Source organism: Pyrus communis, chromosome 11 (genome assembly GCF_963583255.1).
Source record: "Pyrus communis chromosome 11, drPyrComm1.1, whole genome shotgun sequence".
Lineage (NCBI taxonomy): Eukaryota > Viridiplantae > Streptophyta > Magnoliopsida > Rosales > Rosaceae > Pyrus > Pyrus communis.
This window is the reverse complement of record NC_084813.1, coordinates 19,141,175-19,156,372: the sequence shown is the minus strand read 5'-3', so window position 1 is coordinate 19,156,372 and position 15,198 is coordinate 19,141,175. Positions and strand designations below refer to the sequence as shown.

The window sequence follows — 15,198 nt, the reverse complement described above, 5'->3', positions numbered from 1 at the left end:
TTCTTAAGGACAATGACGATGTTGGAGATCCACTTGGGGTATTGCACTTCTCGAATAAAGCCTGCTTCGATTAGCTTGTCGATCTTGACCTCGATTTGTGGGATAAGCTCATATCGATAGCGTCTTTGAGTTTGCTTTATCGGTCGTGTTCCAAGCCTGACCGCAAGATGATGAACAGCGATGATAGGGTCTAGGCCGGGCATTTCTTTGTAGGTCCAGGAAAAGACGTCTTTGTACTCTAACAACAGCTGATAATACTCCTTTATCTCATCTGTACTTAATAATGCACTTACAAAGATAGGCTTTGGTTCCTTGCTTGTACCTAAGTTGAGTTCCTTGAGATCATCGACCGTGGCTTGCCCCCCATCTTCGAGCTATGGTGGTGCAGCAGTGACATCTTCCTCGGGGATTTCGTCTTCTTTACCTTTTTGAACCGTGATGTGGAAAACATCTTGGATCTCCTCTTCAGTGCTGTCTTCTCGAGCTTGTCGGCATAAGGATTGTCTGGTGTTCTGGGAGAGGCGTTCCTCGCAATCTTCATAGGCAGAAGCCTTGACCGAGTAATTGAAGAAGTCTTCTGGGAAGAGGTCGCACATTGTGATGGGGATGGACGATCTTTGTGTCGAAATTTCATTATCTCCAACACTTTCACATTGTTCTGGAGGTTGACAAGAGCTGTTTTCCCTCATTTCTGATTGGTGCACTTGTGGAGAAGTCATGTGTTTCTCGTGCAGTTTCTTCGGAGTGACATGAGTCCATCCTTCGATTTCACTTGACTTGGAGCATGCCCCCAATAGTCGAGGTGAAAACTTTGAGTCGAAAGAGCCAGAAGTGACTTCTTTCTTAGGGATTTCATCTTCAGTGCCGTTCTCTTGGGTTTGTTGGCATGAAGATTTGCCAGTGTGGACGATGATGCGCCTCCTTACCTTCAGTGGTCCTTTTGTGTCGACCTCTAGAATTGCTTGGCGCTTCATCCTTGAAGGAATCAAGCTTCGAACATCGTCTTTTTCTCCTAACCCATCGAGCTTTTCTTCCTTTGGTGTTGTCTTCCTCTTTCTAAAAGGCTTCTCATTATCTTCAAATCTTTCTGAAGCTGATCGTCGCAGAGGAGAGATAACTGTGTTGCTTTGTTTCTTAAGCTTTAACAACCTTTCAAAAACAGAGCTTTGGGATGTCGGCGCGTTAAGCCTCTTGAAGACAGAGGTTCGGTCTTGACCACCAATGCGATTAAGCACTGAAGTTCTGGAGCTTGAATGGCTCATCCTATCGAAGACGGACGTCCGAGGGGAGGGTTTAGGCTCTTCTTGGTCTTGTTCAATGCTCATGCTGACGTATTGAGTGCTAGTGTTTTTCGCTTTGTTTGAAATCATCACAGGTGCATTTGGTGTGAAACCAAGTCCGGCTTTGTTGTTGTCAACTCCGTAACCATGCTCCTTCAACTTCTTTTGAGTTTTGGTGAGGTTACGTTCTTCGTCATTGACAGTGTTTGAAACCTTCTTTCCAGCCACCGCAGAAGAAGCGAAGTCGTACCCGGCCTTTGACATGAGTTTGTAGGCGTTAGGGTCGAAACCTTCCTCGGTCCTCTTGGTTGGAAGAAAGCTTGATTCCACCTTCTTTGGTAGAGCTTTTATGAAGCCTTTGTGGTAGTCTTGCGACCTTAGCACCCCCTAGCTGTGTCAAAGGCAAAACTGCATTTGTCTTGAGCAACTTCACATTATCCGTGTGCCACTGTGTGTCGGCGTTTTCTTGTTCCAGTTTCGAATGGAGATTGACCATTCTTTCTTCTTGACATCGGGATATACTGAAATATGGGTGCGTTCGGTCCTTCTGACGGTATCTTACTCCCTTTGGTTGTTACAGGTTTAGCAAACTCGTCATCGTCTTTGCTTGAAGATGGCACAGTTTGCTCTTTTTGCTTTTTAGGCATGACTTGCCACTCCTGCTTTTTAGGTGCTGCTTTGCCCGTGGATCTGATATCTTCCGGAAGGGCTTCGGGTACCATGTCTTCATCCATGTAGAACTTGGCGTCTGCAAAGTGTGATTCGGCTTCGGTGAATGGCTTGGTATCACCTTGGATCACCTTCACTCCTTCTCGGTAAAATTTTAGGCATTGGTGAAGGGTGGACGGCACTACCCCATTTGCGTAGATCCAAGGTCTTCCTAAGAGCAAGCTGTAGGAAGTTCTTGCATCAATCACGTGGAATATCGTGCTTGATTTGAGCTTACCCATGGTCATCTCTACTCGGATCATGCCTATCGCCCTTTGTCCTCCTTGGTTAAAACCCTGGATCAGCAGACGGCTCAGGGATAGTTCATTCACCTTGATGCTGATTATGGTCATTGTTGATTTTGGCATGATGTTTATGGCCGACCCACCATCCACAAGCATGCGGTTGACTTTGTATTCCCTTATGTACCCGGAGACGAAGAGAGGACGGTTGTGAGGCTTTGATCCCAACAGTAGGTCTTCGTCAGCGAAGTTAATTACGTCATGGGTGGCACAACATGTGGCACATTCATGTGGCTGAAGCTTCGAGCATTCGTCGTTACTTTCTTGCACTTCGTGGTCGTCGGGACCTGCCAAGACTGCTGCTAGTGCTCTTCGCATATTTTTTGGCAATGGTAACGCTTCCTCGATGCTAAAGTGTGTTGGCAGACCTTCTCCAGGTGTAAGGGTCTTTTCTACCTCAGTGGCGATAGCTTTGCCTTTTAAGGGCTTTTCTATTTCTACTTCAACCATGTGACAGGCCACAGTAGTGCACTGTTGGAAAAAGTCATTCGGGAAGTATTCATGCAAGGAAACGGGAATGCGTGGCTCCTGCTCCGTAGGTTCCCCAGCATATGTTGTCTTATCATGCTTTATGTTTCTTTTAGGCTTCGCATTGTTGCGGCTGTGGTGATTTCTTCTTTGTTCCACCTTTGGCTGTACGACTCGTGGTCTTGGTTTCCTTGTCTTTTTGTAGGTTACCAACATCCATCCTTCTTCATCATCAGCATGTGCATCTTGGTCGCTTCTCTCCAGTGATGGTTGTGTAGGAGGTGCCGTGCAACTTGAGCATTCACGGGAATGGTCAGGTGTCGTTTGGAGAGGCACGGGATCAAACGATCCAAACGCAATTGTAGTGGCATGCGTTGCGGCCGTGTCCTCAAGGTCGAGCTCAATTTGCCCTTGTTGTGCTAGCTTCATGATGAGTTCTTTAAGAACGAAGCACTTGCCAACAGGATGGCTCACAATACGATGGTACTTGCAGTACCTAGGATCGTTTGTGCGATTCATTTCTTCAGGACGCTTGCATTCGGGTAGCTCAATCACCTTTTTTTCCAGCAAGTCATCTAACATGGCAGCCATGTCAGAGTCAGGAAAAGGGTACGTTTTCTGTTCCAACTCTCTCAAGGTGCTCTTGTATCTGTCTTGGGTGCGAGAAGGCTCACTTGTCTTTATCTCTTTCGCTTTCTTCTTGGATGAGATCTTGATGGGCGCTGAGGAGGTCTTGATGGGGGTAGTGTTGACGGTGAAAGCTTCCTTAGCGGGCTTCTTCCCGGTCTTGTCTACATTTGGGGCGAATACTTTATCCTTATTGAAGTTAGTAATCGGCTCTTTTTTCCCGTGATTAGCGATACTCAGCTCCATGTCGTGGGAACGAGTTGCTAGCTCTTCGAATGTTCTTGGTTTTATGCCTTGGAGGATGTAATGTAACCCCCAGTGCATGCCTTGAACGCACATCTCAATGGCAGAGGTTTCAGAAAGCCGATCTTTGCAATCCAGACTTAAGGAGCGCCATCTATTTATGTAGTCGACGACAGGTTCATCTCTCCACTGTTTCGTACTGGTCAGCTCTAGCATGCTTACAGTACGACGAGTGTTGTAGAAACGGTTGAGGAATTCCCTTTCTAGCTGGTCCCAACTGTTGATAGACTCAGGTTCGAGGTCAGTGTACCAGTCAAAAGCGTTACTTTTCAGCGAACGCACGAACTGTTTGACGAGGTAGTCTCCCTCTGTCCCAGCATTGTTGCAAGTTTCAATGAAATGGGCGACATGTTGCTTCAGTTTGCCTTTTCCATCGAACTGCATGAATTTTGGGGGCTGATAACCCCTTGGCATCTTCAAAGCATCAATCTTCTTGGAGTAAGGCTTTGAGTACAGTACGGAGTCATGCGAGCTTCCTTCGTACTGTGTCTTGATAGTGCTTGCGATCATCTCCTGTAGCTGCTGGATAGAGAGAGATCCCATGAATGCCGTTGCTTGGTCTAGCTTCGGCTTCTCTTCAACTTTCTCCGCTGGTGGCTCCTCTTCTTCGTCGACTTCTTTCTTTACTAGGCCAACATTTGGGTCGACTTTCACGTCGGGCAGCGCATCTAGTTGGTTGACAAGTGCGGCAATCTGCAAGTCCTTCTCTTCCACAGTCCGTGTGAGCTTTGCGATTGCTTCATTCATCTGAGCTAGCTGCTCCTCGATTGAAGTTGCTCCAGTGGTCATGACTTGCATGGTTGTACTGCCGCTCGAATCAGCGTCGGAGAGTAGGGACTCTGAGTATTTCCTCGGGCTTTCCCCCCTTGATGCCTTTAGCGAGGCTAGGGTGATCACAGGCTCGTACCTCAGGTGCTCTTGTTCCTTTGACAGAGTTAATGCAGGGGCGGAAGCTGCGGCAAAAAGATCTCTTGCCTTACTTCGGGTTATGATGCCCGAAATATCACCACTTGCGGCGATTATGTTCTTGTTCTTTGCTTTGATCGCAGGAACAGCTTGATCCTTTCTTGATGCCATTTGCGTTTTTCGATGATTTGAGGATAGAGATGAGAGGTAGAGATGTCCCACTGGGCGTGCCAAATTTGTAAACACGAAAACTTCCTGAAACAAGAAACAAGAATACGCGTACAAAATATATTTTTGCGTTTAATGATTTTGGGGTTACAATCTCTTTGTAATTTGATCCTCTGATTCTATCTTCGTAGGGTGTAGGTTTGTGGATGAGCTGTTGATCCAAAGGGCCGTCGGGGCTTGATCTAAGGATGAACAGTTGATGAATGGATCTTCAAGGGGCGTTGGGCTTGATCTTGAAGAATGGGTGTATGAGTTTGTTGAGGTTGTTGATCCAAAGGGCCGTTGGGGCTTGATCTTAGGATGAACGGATGATGAACACTTTCTTCAAGGGGCCATCGGGGCTTGATCTTGAGTCGGTGGAAGTTCTTCAAGGGCCGTTGGGGCTTGACCTTGAAGGAGGATTTGACGAAGAACGAAGAGTGTTTTCTTGATCCTTCGGGATTTGCTTGAGAGCTTTAGAGTTTCAAGGCTTCAAGGTTTTGGTGTGATGTAAATTCCCTTCTTTTTTTCTTTTTTTTTTTCCTCCAAAATGAATGCCTTGGCTTCCTATTTATAGAATTCCAAAACTTGATTTTTGGATTTAAATAATCAAATGAAATAAATCATTTCTGCCAGGTATTGACACGTGTCCTATTTGATGACTTTTCCAATTTATTTCGATTTTTCGTTGAGTCACACGCTACATGTAAAATTTATGTGACACGTGAGCGTTGAAATTTTAATTATTGGTCAACATTCATTTCACCGAAATTTCGATGTCTACAGTTTGAACTGTTCTTTGTTAAAGGCCTTTCGTGTAAGCATCTGCCCTACTATGAAGACCTTGTTGGTCTTGAGAAGAGTACTCTCATGATCATATATCACCACCACCCTCTATTCCTCAGTAGTGAGGGCCAACTTATCTACAAACTTCATCACCATATCCTCTATCACCCCAGTCACTACTTGCAAACTGCTTCGCCAGAAACCACAAACAAAGCCCCTAAAAAACCTTACTGCTCGAGAGAACATCCACCTTTGGTGTGCACAAAAGGCCTCTTTCACTGCCAATCGACCTAACTAACACTTAAATCACTAGAAAAATGACAGTCGACGCCGCAATACTTAACCCTAGCAAAACCCTAGAGAGCAATTTTTCTTTTTGTTGTTTTTAAGTATTCTTTTGGTACTAACATTTAGGTACGTTAATTGAATATATTACATACCGGCACTAAAATTTCGGGACATACATTTCGGTACTAACATTTAGGTACATTAATTGAGTTTTTCAAGTTTGAAGAATGTTAAATAAAATTAATAGATTAAAAAAACTTTTTGTGGTTGAAAAATAAATTAAATGTGTATATTAATAAATTTAAATATTTAATGGGAGACGTTGAATAAAATACACATTAATTAATCTAAATTAAGAACACATCAATGGACTATAATCAATATGTAATCTAACACCAAGTTTTTATTAAATTTCAATCTTCTTCAAGGATTAAAGTTAAAAAAAAACCCCTGATTCATATTACCATTTGTTAATTACCAAGAATTTTCATGCCACTTAAGGTACGACTGAACTTGGGCTGGAGGCACAACAAGATAGGCACATTAAGAACGGCGTCCATGTACCACCTCAACAACAATACAAATAATAAAATCGAACTAGAGAGAAGAACATGCCTTAGTTTATGGGTAAAATAAAGAAAGAAGTGTGCTATACTGCATGGTATGCACCCTATTTTACAAAAAAAATTTAGTGTGCTAGGAATACGGTATGCTACACTAAGTGTTATAGTAAAAGTGAGTGTAAGTATCCAACCACTTGTATTATGACACTTAGTGTACCGGGTCGTATTACCATCACATTAAAAAATATCTCCTCTTTTTCACAACGTTCTTGCAAGGAAATGTTGTGTGTTATCATTGTTCTAAAAATTTCCTAAGTGTTTAAAAATTAAGGAAGTGCGTCTAGACCCATCTAGGCTAGCGCCTAGGCCACCCCTAAACCCTTGCCGACCTCACATATTGGGTCTACCTCATATACAAAGTCAACGCCAATACATATTATGTCTACATCACATCAGCAAAGCATCAGGAGATTGAAGTCATGCATGCCGATCTGAGACATCCTTGCTGACCTCTAGATGACGTCACTGCCGAAGTCAACCTTCTAGAAGCTTGTCCGAGGAATTGTATGCCCAACTATTCATATGCAATGCTTGTAGTTCTCATTTGGAAGTTTTGTCAAACTCAGGAGGAGTATCCAGAAGTATACTCACTTGACTCTTATAGCGGTTCAAAGATTTCGCAACTAAGGTCATATCGTGGACCTCCAAGATATTGTGGTATCCCTAATGGTAAAGACATAACCATTTTGGGATGTGCCTTGTGCGAGTTTGATAAGTAACCAGCGTTAGCATAACAAACAAGGCAAACATCATTCCGAGGATCAGGGGAGCTGGATCAACTCAGGATGTGTTGGGATTAGCCCAAATCCACAGTACCTTCAGGGTAGTAGAAAAACGTCTTTAATACCAATTCAGTGGTTATGTGTAGGTGCGGTTCTGCATCTTTACTAATAGGTCAACAACGAAGGAGATGTCATGTCTAATGCAATGAGTTAAGTACAACCACTATTCTAAAAAACTCCGCCTAAGCGCTAGGCCCAATTAGTCCCTAGGCGTTTGAAAATTAAGAAAGTGCATCTAGACCCGCTTAGGCGTTCGCCTAGCCCACCTAGGCGCCTGCCTAGGTTGCGACTATGACTTAGACATAAAATTGATAACTTTCATTTTGCATTTTAATTTTTCAATAAAATGTAAGAGACTTGCTGAATACTTGGATGAACACTCATTATATGCTTATTCTCCATATTTTCAATATGTTCTAATACTTTATAATTTATATGTCATTTTAGTTTGCAATTCATGTATCCTAATATAATTATGTGTGTGTTTTTAAGTATAAATAGACACATATTTAATCAATATATAATAAATTTACTTAAATCCGCTTAGTTTGCTTAGGCCTTGCGTAGCAGTCTAGACGCTAGGCTTCAACCCCCTGTCCGACTGATGCTTAGCGTCTTTTAGAATCTTATGTGTTAAATTTACTTTTACATACCCTTTCAGTGAGACATGTCGATTGGTTTTAAAAGCCAAGGAACAAAGCCATGCGTTTTGGACACCTCCACTAAAGTCAGTAATACTTTTCTCTAACTTTAATTAGTTTATTTAATTTAATAAAATTAATTAAAACCCCCAATATTAGCACTGACCCGCTTAAATATACGTTTTATATCATTGCAGGAGATTTCTATTTAAATGTTTTCTATCCATTTACCATCAAGCTAGGAATTATCTACACACCACCTTTTCTTTTTTTTTTTCATTTTAATTTTCTTTAATGATGACTATGTGACCATGTCTTGTTGCTTTTGTCCCTCCATTTCTTAATTCGAAGGAATTCAATTGAGTTGGTTCAGAAATAACTGCCTGCGCATGCATGAAGCTTTAGAGATTGCATGGATGTCAGCTACTCTTTTAGGTTTGCATGTTATTGCCACTTTACAAGGCTGAAATTTGACTGAGGGGTCATAATTTGAGTGGGAGCTAGCTACTCTTCCTGTAAATTGCTTCCTAAGAAATAGTATTTGTTGATGATGGATCTCCAAGGAGACCAGCCATAGCTTTCAAAGGTATTGAAGTGTCAGAAAGTGTGAAAGCAATCTGCAGACAAGTGGGTCTTTTGAGTGAGCGTTATCAAGAAAAACAAATTTATCTTTAGAGGAGAAAATGAGCATTATCTTTACTGAAAGTCAGGTAGAGTACTTCTATTATTCATTAATCTTGGGGTTGATGAGTAGAAATGTTGAAGAAAGCTTAACAATAACATAAGCTAAATTACTAAATAATCTTTGGTTCACAGTTTTTTTTTTTTTTTCTTCTTATGATTTATCTTTCTTGTTTGTTAGATGGAAAGTGCCATGTGGTGAGCTCAGATGGGAGCACATGGTTTCCTCTCATTTCCAAGCTCTCAGACTGTGTAAACCAATACAGGGAAAAAACTATGTAGGTTTTGGGTTTTTCAAGAGAATCAGTTGCAGAGATAAACGCACTTGATTGGTGTGGTAGGTGTTAGAAAACACAGAAACCCAGTTTTTTAGGTTTAATTGGGGACTGTTGGGAACGGTGTATTGAGTCTGTGATGAGAGAACCCTTTAGTACAACTCCTCCATTTTATTTAATAATAAAATGCCTAATGTATTTGTTCTTCTCCTTACCTACTTGCTTCCTCATTGCAAACTAGTTAAATTAATTTAGCTGCGGCTTCCTCTTTCCTCAAATCTCAAAGCACAGCTTACAGCTTAATTAGTTACATATATACTTCCTCCTTCCTGTTCATGCTTTCTCAGACAACTATTTATCTGCAGTTTCTTCTTCAAATCCCCCATTCAGAACTTTCCTTTTTAGGTTTTTGTTAAAAATATTTGAGGAAACCTCAAAATTTTGAGCCTTTCATTTTTTTCCTGTTTTGATCATTTTTTTTTAATTACGAAAGAGGATTTCGAACTCTAGATCTCTAGCCTATTAATTTAACCTAGGGCTCTACCCACTTTTACCATTGGGCTACTCCTGTGGCTCTTTCATTTTGATTTTTACCTACTATTTTCTTGCTTATTCTGGAGTTGAAAACAGCAGACTACCACCTTTCTGCAATATATAATTTTGTTTCCAGAATTTACCCTTTAGTATTCTTCTCTAAATATCTCTACCAAACTTATATTTACTGTACAATATTCAAATCCAACGAAAAGGAAAGTTTTCTCTCCACTTACCCTAATTATTCCTTCCAATAATTACTTACTCAGGCTTGAGTAATTTGTGGAGTTGAAAATACTACTTGAAGATCAAATGGCTACTCCTTTGTGGTTCTTCAGATTCCCACCACCTTTGTTGCTTGTTCTTGCTCCATTCCTTGTATTGATTGGATTCATGGGATTTGGATTCCTCTCCATCTTCCTAGCATCTATGGTACTGGTTTTCTCGACCTTTTTTTTCCCATTTTCTAAGCAAAACCCTCTTCATCTGGTTGAGAATAAGTTAGTTGAAGAAAAACTGTTCATTCCTTGCTTGGAAGATGCAAAACATCAAAGTGCTACCCCACAAGAGAAGGATGCTGAAGAAGCACAACTGAGCTCACCGGATTTGATATCAGAAAGTGAATGCCTTGATCACTTATCAACCAGTGATGATTCTGAATTAGTTGACTGGTCGTTTGGAGACAGTGTGGCTCGGAGCCCAGATTTCTCAGACGGCTCCATTTCCGACGAGGATAGCCTCATCGAAATAGCCCTCCCGGGTGGATACTATGTCGGTCACAAGGAGCATGACTCAGTGGTTAACCTGCAGCAGAAAATGCCAGGTTTGTCCATTTTTAAGCAGCATACTATATTGGAGCTTTTGGCTGAGATGAATGAGATGAATGAGGAAGAAAATTTGTTCGAAATCGACTTATCCATGGGATCCATCAAGTGTTCAAGGTTTGAGATTGAAGCTTGAGAGTTACCTTCTTCTTCTTTTATTCAATTTTATGACCATTTTTATGTTTTTGATCCTCCATGGATTTGGTTGAAGATAAAGTTTACAACTTTACATTTCGCTTATGTGCAATTGGCTACTTTGTGTTATGATGTTGTGCACGGTAAGCTGCTTCTGCTTTTTGACAAGCTTTGGATTCCCACCAAAGCACTTGTACTATGGCCCTTTTCTTTTCTCCTACTGCACACTAATTAAAGACTAAAAGTTTAGTTGAAGGTCAAAAAAAAAATTATTTTGTTGGAATTCCACTTGCTTTTCCTTTTCTTCTCAACTTCTTTTTGCTGTCTATATATATGGCATCACTCGTCACGATTTTAGATCTCCTTTTATTCCTTTTGTGGATTCTGGAGGACATTTCAGGGTGAAGATTAATAAACCTTTTGTTAAATCAATATAAGTTAACTAGTCATTGAGTTGACTAGTAGCATCTATGCAATTACTGCATTAAGAATTATCAATTATAAACTGAATCTGATCTTCAGAGTGTATTACAAACTGGATCAGATCTTCAGACTAAGTATACTGTATTAATATAGTGAACACAAGTAAACTTGACAAAGTCAATTTCTTAGTTGCCACAAGCTGAAGTTGTTACACGAGAGGTACTGTAATGGGAGGAGAGCTCTTGCATATATTAATACGTAGTTGGGCTACTTCTTATATTGCTAATTAGTTTTATGATGGAACATCAACTTCATTAGATACTTGTGTGCACGAGATGTATATTTCTTTCTATCTATTTCTCTTCTTAGTTCACATATCCAAGTATACACCTCTTTGCACCTTGCTTTTAGAAGGTATTCACCAATTACCAACCCCCGCCCCCTCCCTTCCCCCTCCCCGGGAACTTATAAGGAGCTGTCAAACTCCCTAAACTTTAATTTTAGCCGATTGTCCTCTAAACTTTTATAATTGCCCAATTTCTCATACAAACTTTAATTTTAGTTGATTACCCAAAAAAAAAATACATAATTGGCCACTTTCTAGTAATGAGTTTGTTGAGATGAGTAATTACTTTTCTTATTTGAATTTAGGTCTTGAATTGAAATATCTCAGACGGTCATGTGAATCCAGTCACAAAGAAGGCTAATGAAATGGCATCACAACCCAACCTTTTGCTGAAAAAGTAAGACCATGAAGAAGATTCATAGTTATCTACATTAGGGATAAAATTCAAACAAAAAGTATACAGAGTGAACTAGCGGAAGAGAAGAAAAGAAAAAAAAATATGTTGTCCATATTAGGAATAAAATTACCTTTTTGCCCTCAGACAATTGTCATGTGTTGTGCATGTGACCAAGAGGGATGAAAAATTCCAAAATCCAACGCCCGGGGTGAATTGGTGAATTATAAATTAAAGTTCAGGGGATAACCGACTAAAATTAAAGTTATAGGGAAAAAAGCCAATCATATAAGTTCAGGTGGGGAAATTGGCTAAATTAAAGTGCAGGGAAAAAATTGGCTAAAATTAAAGTTCAAGGGAAAATTGACAGCTCTCACAAATTCATGGAAGAAATTCACAAACAGCTCTAGTTTTAATTGTGTTTCAAGTATTCTTGGATCAATACTCCTTCCTTTAAGAGAATAGAGGTGGGCACAAATTGGAATGAGCTCAAATTTGGAGGGACTGGACCAAACCCGTTTTGAAATGCAATAGGGGGCAGGGCGGGGCGAGGTGGGTATAGGGATTCCAAGTTTTGGAATCGGATCTAACCCAGCCCGTTTCAAACTAGCCAGTTCGAGATGGGTCCTCGAGTCCAATTACATCGTTTTTCTTCCCTCTTGTGCAGCTTTAAGGTCTCCCAAGAAACCCTTATGAACAATTTCTGTTACAAATTCAACAAAAGAACCAGTAAATTACATGACTTTGTCAAAGTGGACAAGTTTTCTGGGAATTTCTATTAGAAAACAAAATACTACAATATAATTTTGAAGCTCAAATAAACTATATGTTAGCACACTTCAACAATATTTCTTCTGTATCTCTACAATTGCAAATATCATCTTTTTAGAGCATCTCCAATGGGAGTCTTACTTATGAACTCCCATCACCAACTTTGAGGACTTATTTAGGGGTTTTAAAAGAATATTCGATTCCTTAAAAGAATATTGTCAGTAATGAAAAATCCTTATAGTATAATTCTTAAATGTAAGGACTGACATATTAAAAAATTATTGTTCATTTGTTGGAGTATTGTTGTCACATCTCGGCCCGGGATGTGGTGGGAGCCCGGGCCTCACCAACGCACTCTGATATTTAGGCACTCTTAGGTTTAAATTTATTCAAATTTTCCACATCACTACACTTTATGGCTTCGTCACTCTGATATTTAGGCACTCTTAGGTTTAAGTTTATTCAAATTTTCCACATCACTACATTTTATGGTTTCGTCACCTTCCAGTTGTCGGCCAGCACAGCTCGATTCGGAGTCTAACGGACATTCCGGGTCGGGGTGTGTAAGTTTGCTAATTGTCAAATCCCAACTCGTGCCCCCACTACATCCCAGGCTCGACTCCACCGTAGCACGATATCGTCCGCTTTAGGCCCTGACCACGCCTTCATGGTTTTGTTTCTGGGAACTCACACGAGAACTTCTCAGTGGGTCACTCATCATGGAATTGTTCTCGCGCGATCTCGCTTAACTTTGGAGTTTTGATGGAACCCAAAGCTAGTGAGCTCCCAAAATGCCTTATGCTAGGTAGAGATGAGAATATACATATAAGGCTTACAGGATCCTCACCCCTAAGTGATGTGGGATCTTACAATCCACCCTCCTTACGGGCCCGACGTCCTCGTCGGCACATTTCTGGTTAGGGATTGGCTCTGATACCAAATTGTCACATCTCGGCCCGGCCCCCCATCACATCCCCGACTTGACTCTGCCGTAGCACGATATTGTCCACTTTGGGCCCCGACCACGCCTTCACAGTTTTGTTTCTGGGAACTCACACAATAACTTTTCAGTGGGTCACCTATCATGGGATTGCTCTCGCGCGAACTCGCTTAACTTCGGAGTTCCGATGGAGCCCAAAGCCAGTGAACTCCCAAAAGGCCTCATGCTAGGTAGAGATGAGAATATACATATAAGGCTTACAGGATCCTCACCCTTGGGCGATGTGGGATCTTACAATTGTGACCATTAATAATAATTAAAAAGCTATCTCTACCATTAATTTTTCATGAGTTAATAAAATAAAAAGCTACAAGAGAAAATTAATGAGAAACTGTCCCATGTGGATGGGTTCAAAAAATAAGGAAAAACACATAAAGAGCAGTAGCATTCTCACTCAAAATTAATATGGAGTCCACTTTTTGAGTTCCTATATTAGTCTTTTTATTTGAGAATTTCTTTCAAGTATCAGGCATGTCCCTATATATTGAAATACTTTGAGGACTTTAATTCTGGCCCATTATAAGTTTTTTGTCTCTATATTTAGGGACTATACGGTTGTAAGGACTCCATTGGAGATACTCAAAATTAAATGGTTCTAACTCAGCAAAAGTCTTATTGAGCTCTAGTAATAAATGTTTTTTTTTTTTTTTTTAACACACGATATTATCTACTCTAAGAGGGAGGGGGATGAACTTAACCTCACAATGAGCTAGCAATAGTGTGGTTCAAATTCGTCTTTGGCAAAAATCAAACTTAAGATCACTTACAAATAAAAAAGAATTCCACTGGATTGTAGTAATAACTAACACATAGTAAAAAAGAGGCACGGATGCCCATATAGCACCTTGTCCAAAGTGATTCCTTCTCCATCTCCTGCTAAACTCAGATTAGAAGCTTTGGAGCCTTAGACCTACTTTATCCTATCCACATATATTTCTCAAATTGTTTTACCTTTTCTTTTCAATCTGAATTGTTCTTCATGTATTTTGTTATAAATTATTGCTTGTTATAAATAGGCCTCATCCATGCTAAAAGGGCTGGCTATCTGAGACTTAGAGCATCTCCAGCTATTTTGGGAAGGCAAAGACAAATGCAATGAAATTAATTATCTTTATTATTCACTCCAAACAATAATTGTCTTTGTACAAGTCCACTCGCTTGAGAAGAGGAATAGTAAGGGCCAAGATAATTACTATTCTTTTTATAGGTTCTACAGACCAAGTCATGTTGCTTCATTGGGGAGAAAAAAATCATAGATATCACGGTCATTAGAAGGAAGAACCGCCATCACAAATATATTTTTGTATGTTTTGTGCCTTGTAATTTTGTACTTGGTAAGTTTATTCTTTGAAAATAAAATTCCAGGATGAGAAGTGGGCTAAGCCTTACAATAGGCTAGCAATAATGTGATTTAAATTCGTCTTTGACGAGAATCGAGCCTTAAACTTCTCATTTACAAGTAAATTAGAATATCATTAGATCGTATACTAAATGCTAACATTTTGATGTTAATTACAACTTATAAGTGCGAATCGATTAGTTTTTAAATCAAATTCAGATAAAAAACAAACACATATTCAATCATAACATAGTTGAGAAACAATTAAAATTAAGAATTTTTCGAACGTTACTCTGTTCTTTAGTAAGTGATTGTCATACAAAATAAAGATAACTTGTGGAAATATTTTGTTGGCAAAATTGACATCTACACATGATTTTTAAATATTTAAATTTTTGTCAAACATCTACACATGATTTATGACATATATTGTCACGCCGGCCTTACATCTCCTCCTAGGGTTTTCTGTACTCTCAACAAACTGCCTGCTACGTTAGCATTAGCCACGGCTTTCACTAACGACTAAGAAAAGACCACGTCTGCGATCCGATAGAT

At 40.1% G+C, this 15,198-nt stretch overlaps 1 protein-coding gene across 1 annotated transcript; it reads left to right on the top strand.

The window, feature by feature from the left end:
• Positions 1 to 9,723: 9,723 nt before the first annotated feature.
• LOC137709138 (uncharacterized) lies at positions 9,724 to 10,371 on the top strand. The gene has a single exon (XM_068448262.1). The coding sequence runs from the start codon at positions 9,724 to 9,726 to the stop codon at positions 10,369 to 10,371; it is 648 nt and encodes a 215-aa protein (XP_068304363.1).
• Positions 10,372 to 15,198: the final 4,827 nt, after the last annotated feature.

Bases quoted from the DNA above. Each gene is read 5' to 3' on its own strand.
- LOC137709138 (XM_068448262.1), top strand. From the start codon at position 9,724: ATGGCTACTCCTTTGTGGTTCTTCAGATTCCCACCACCTTTGTTGCTT.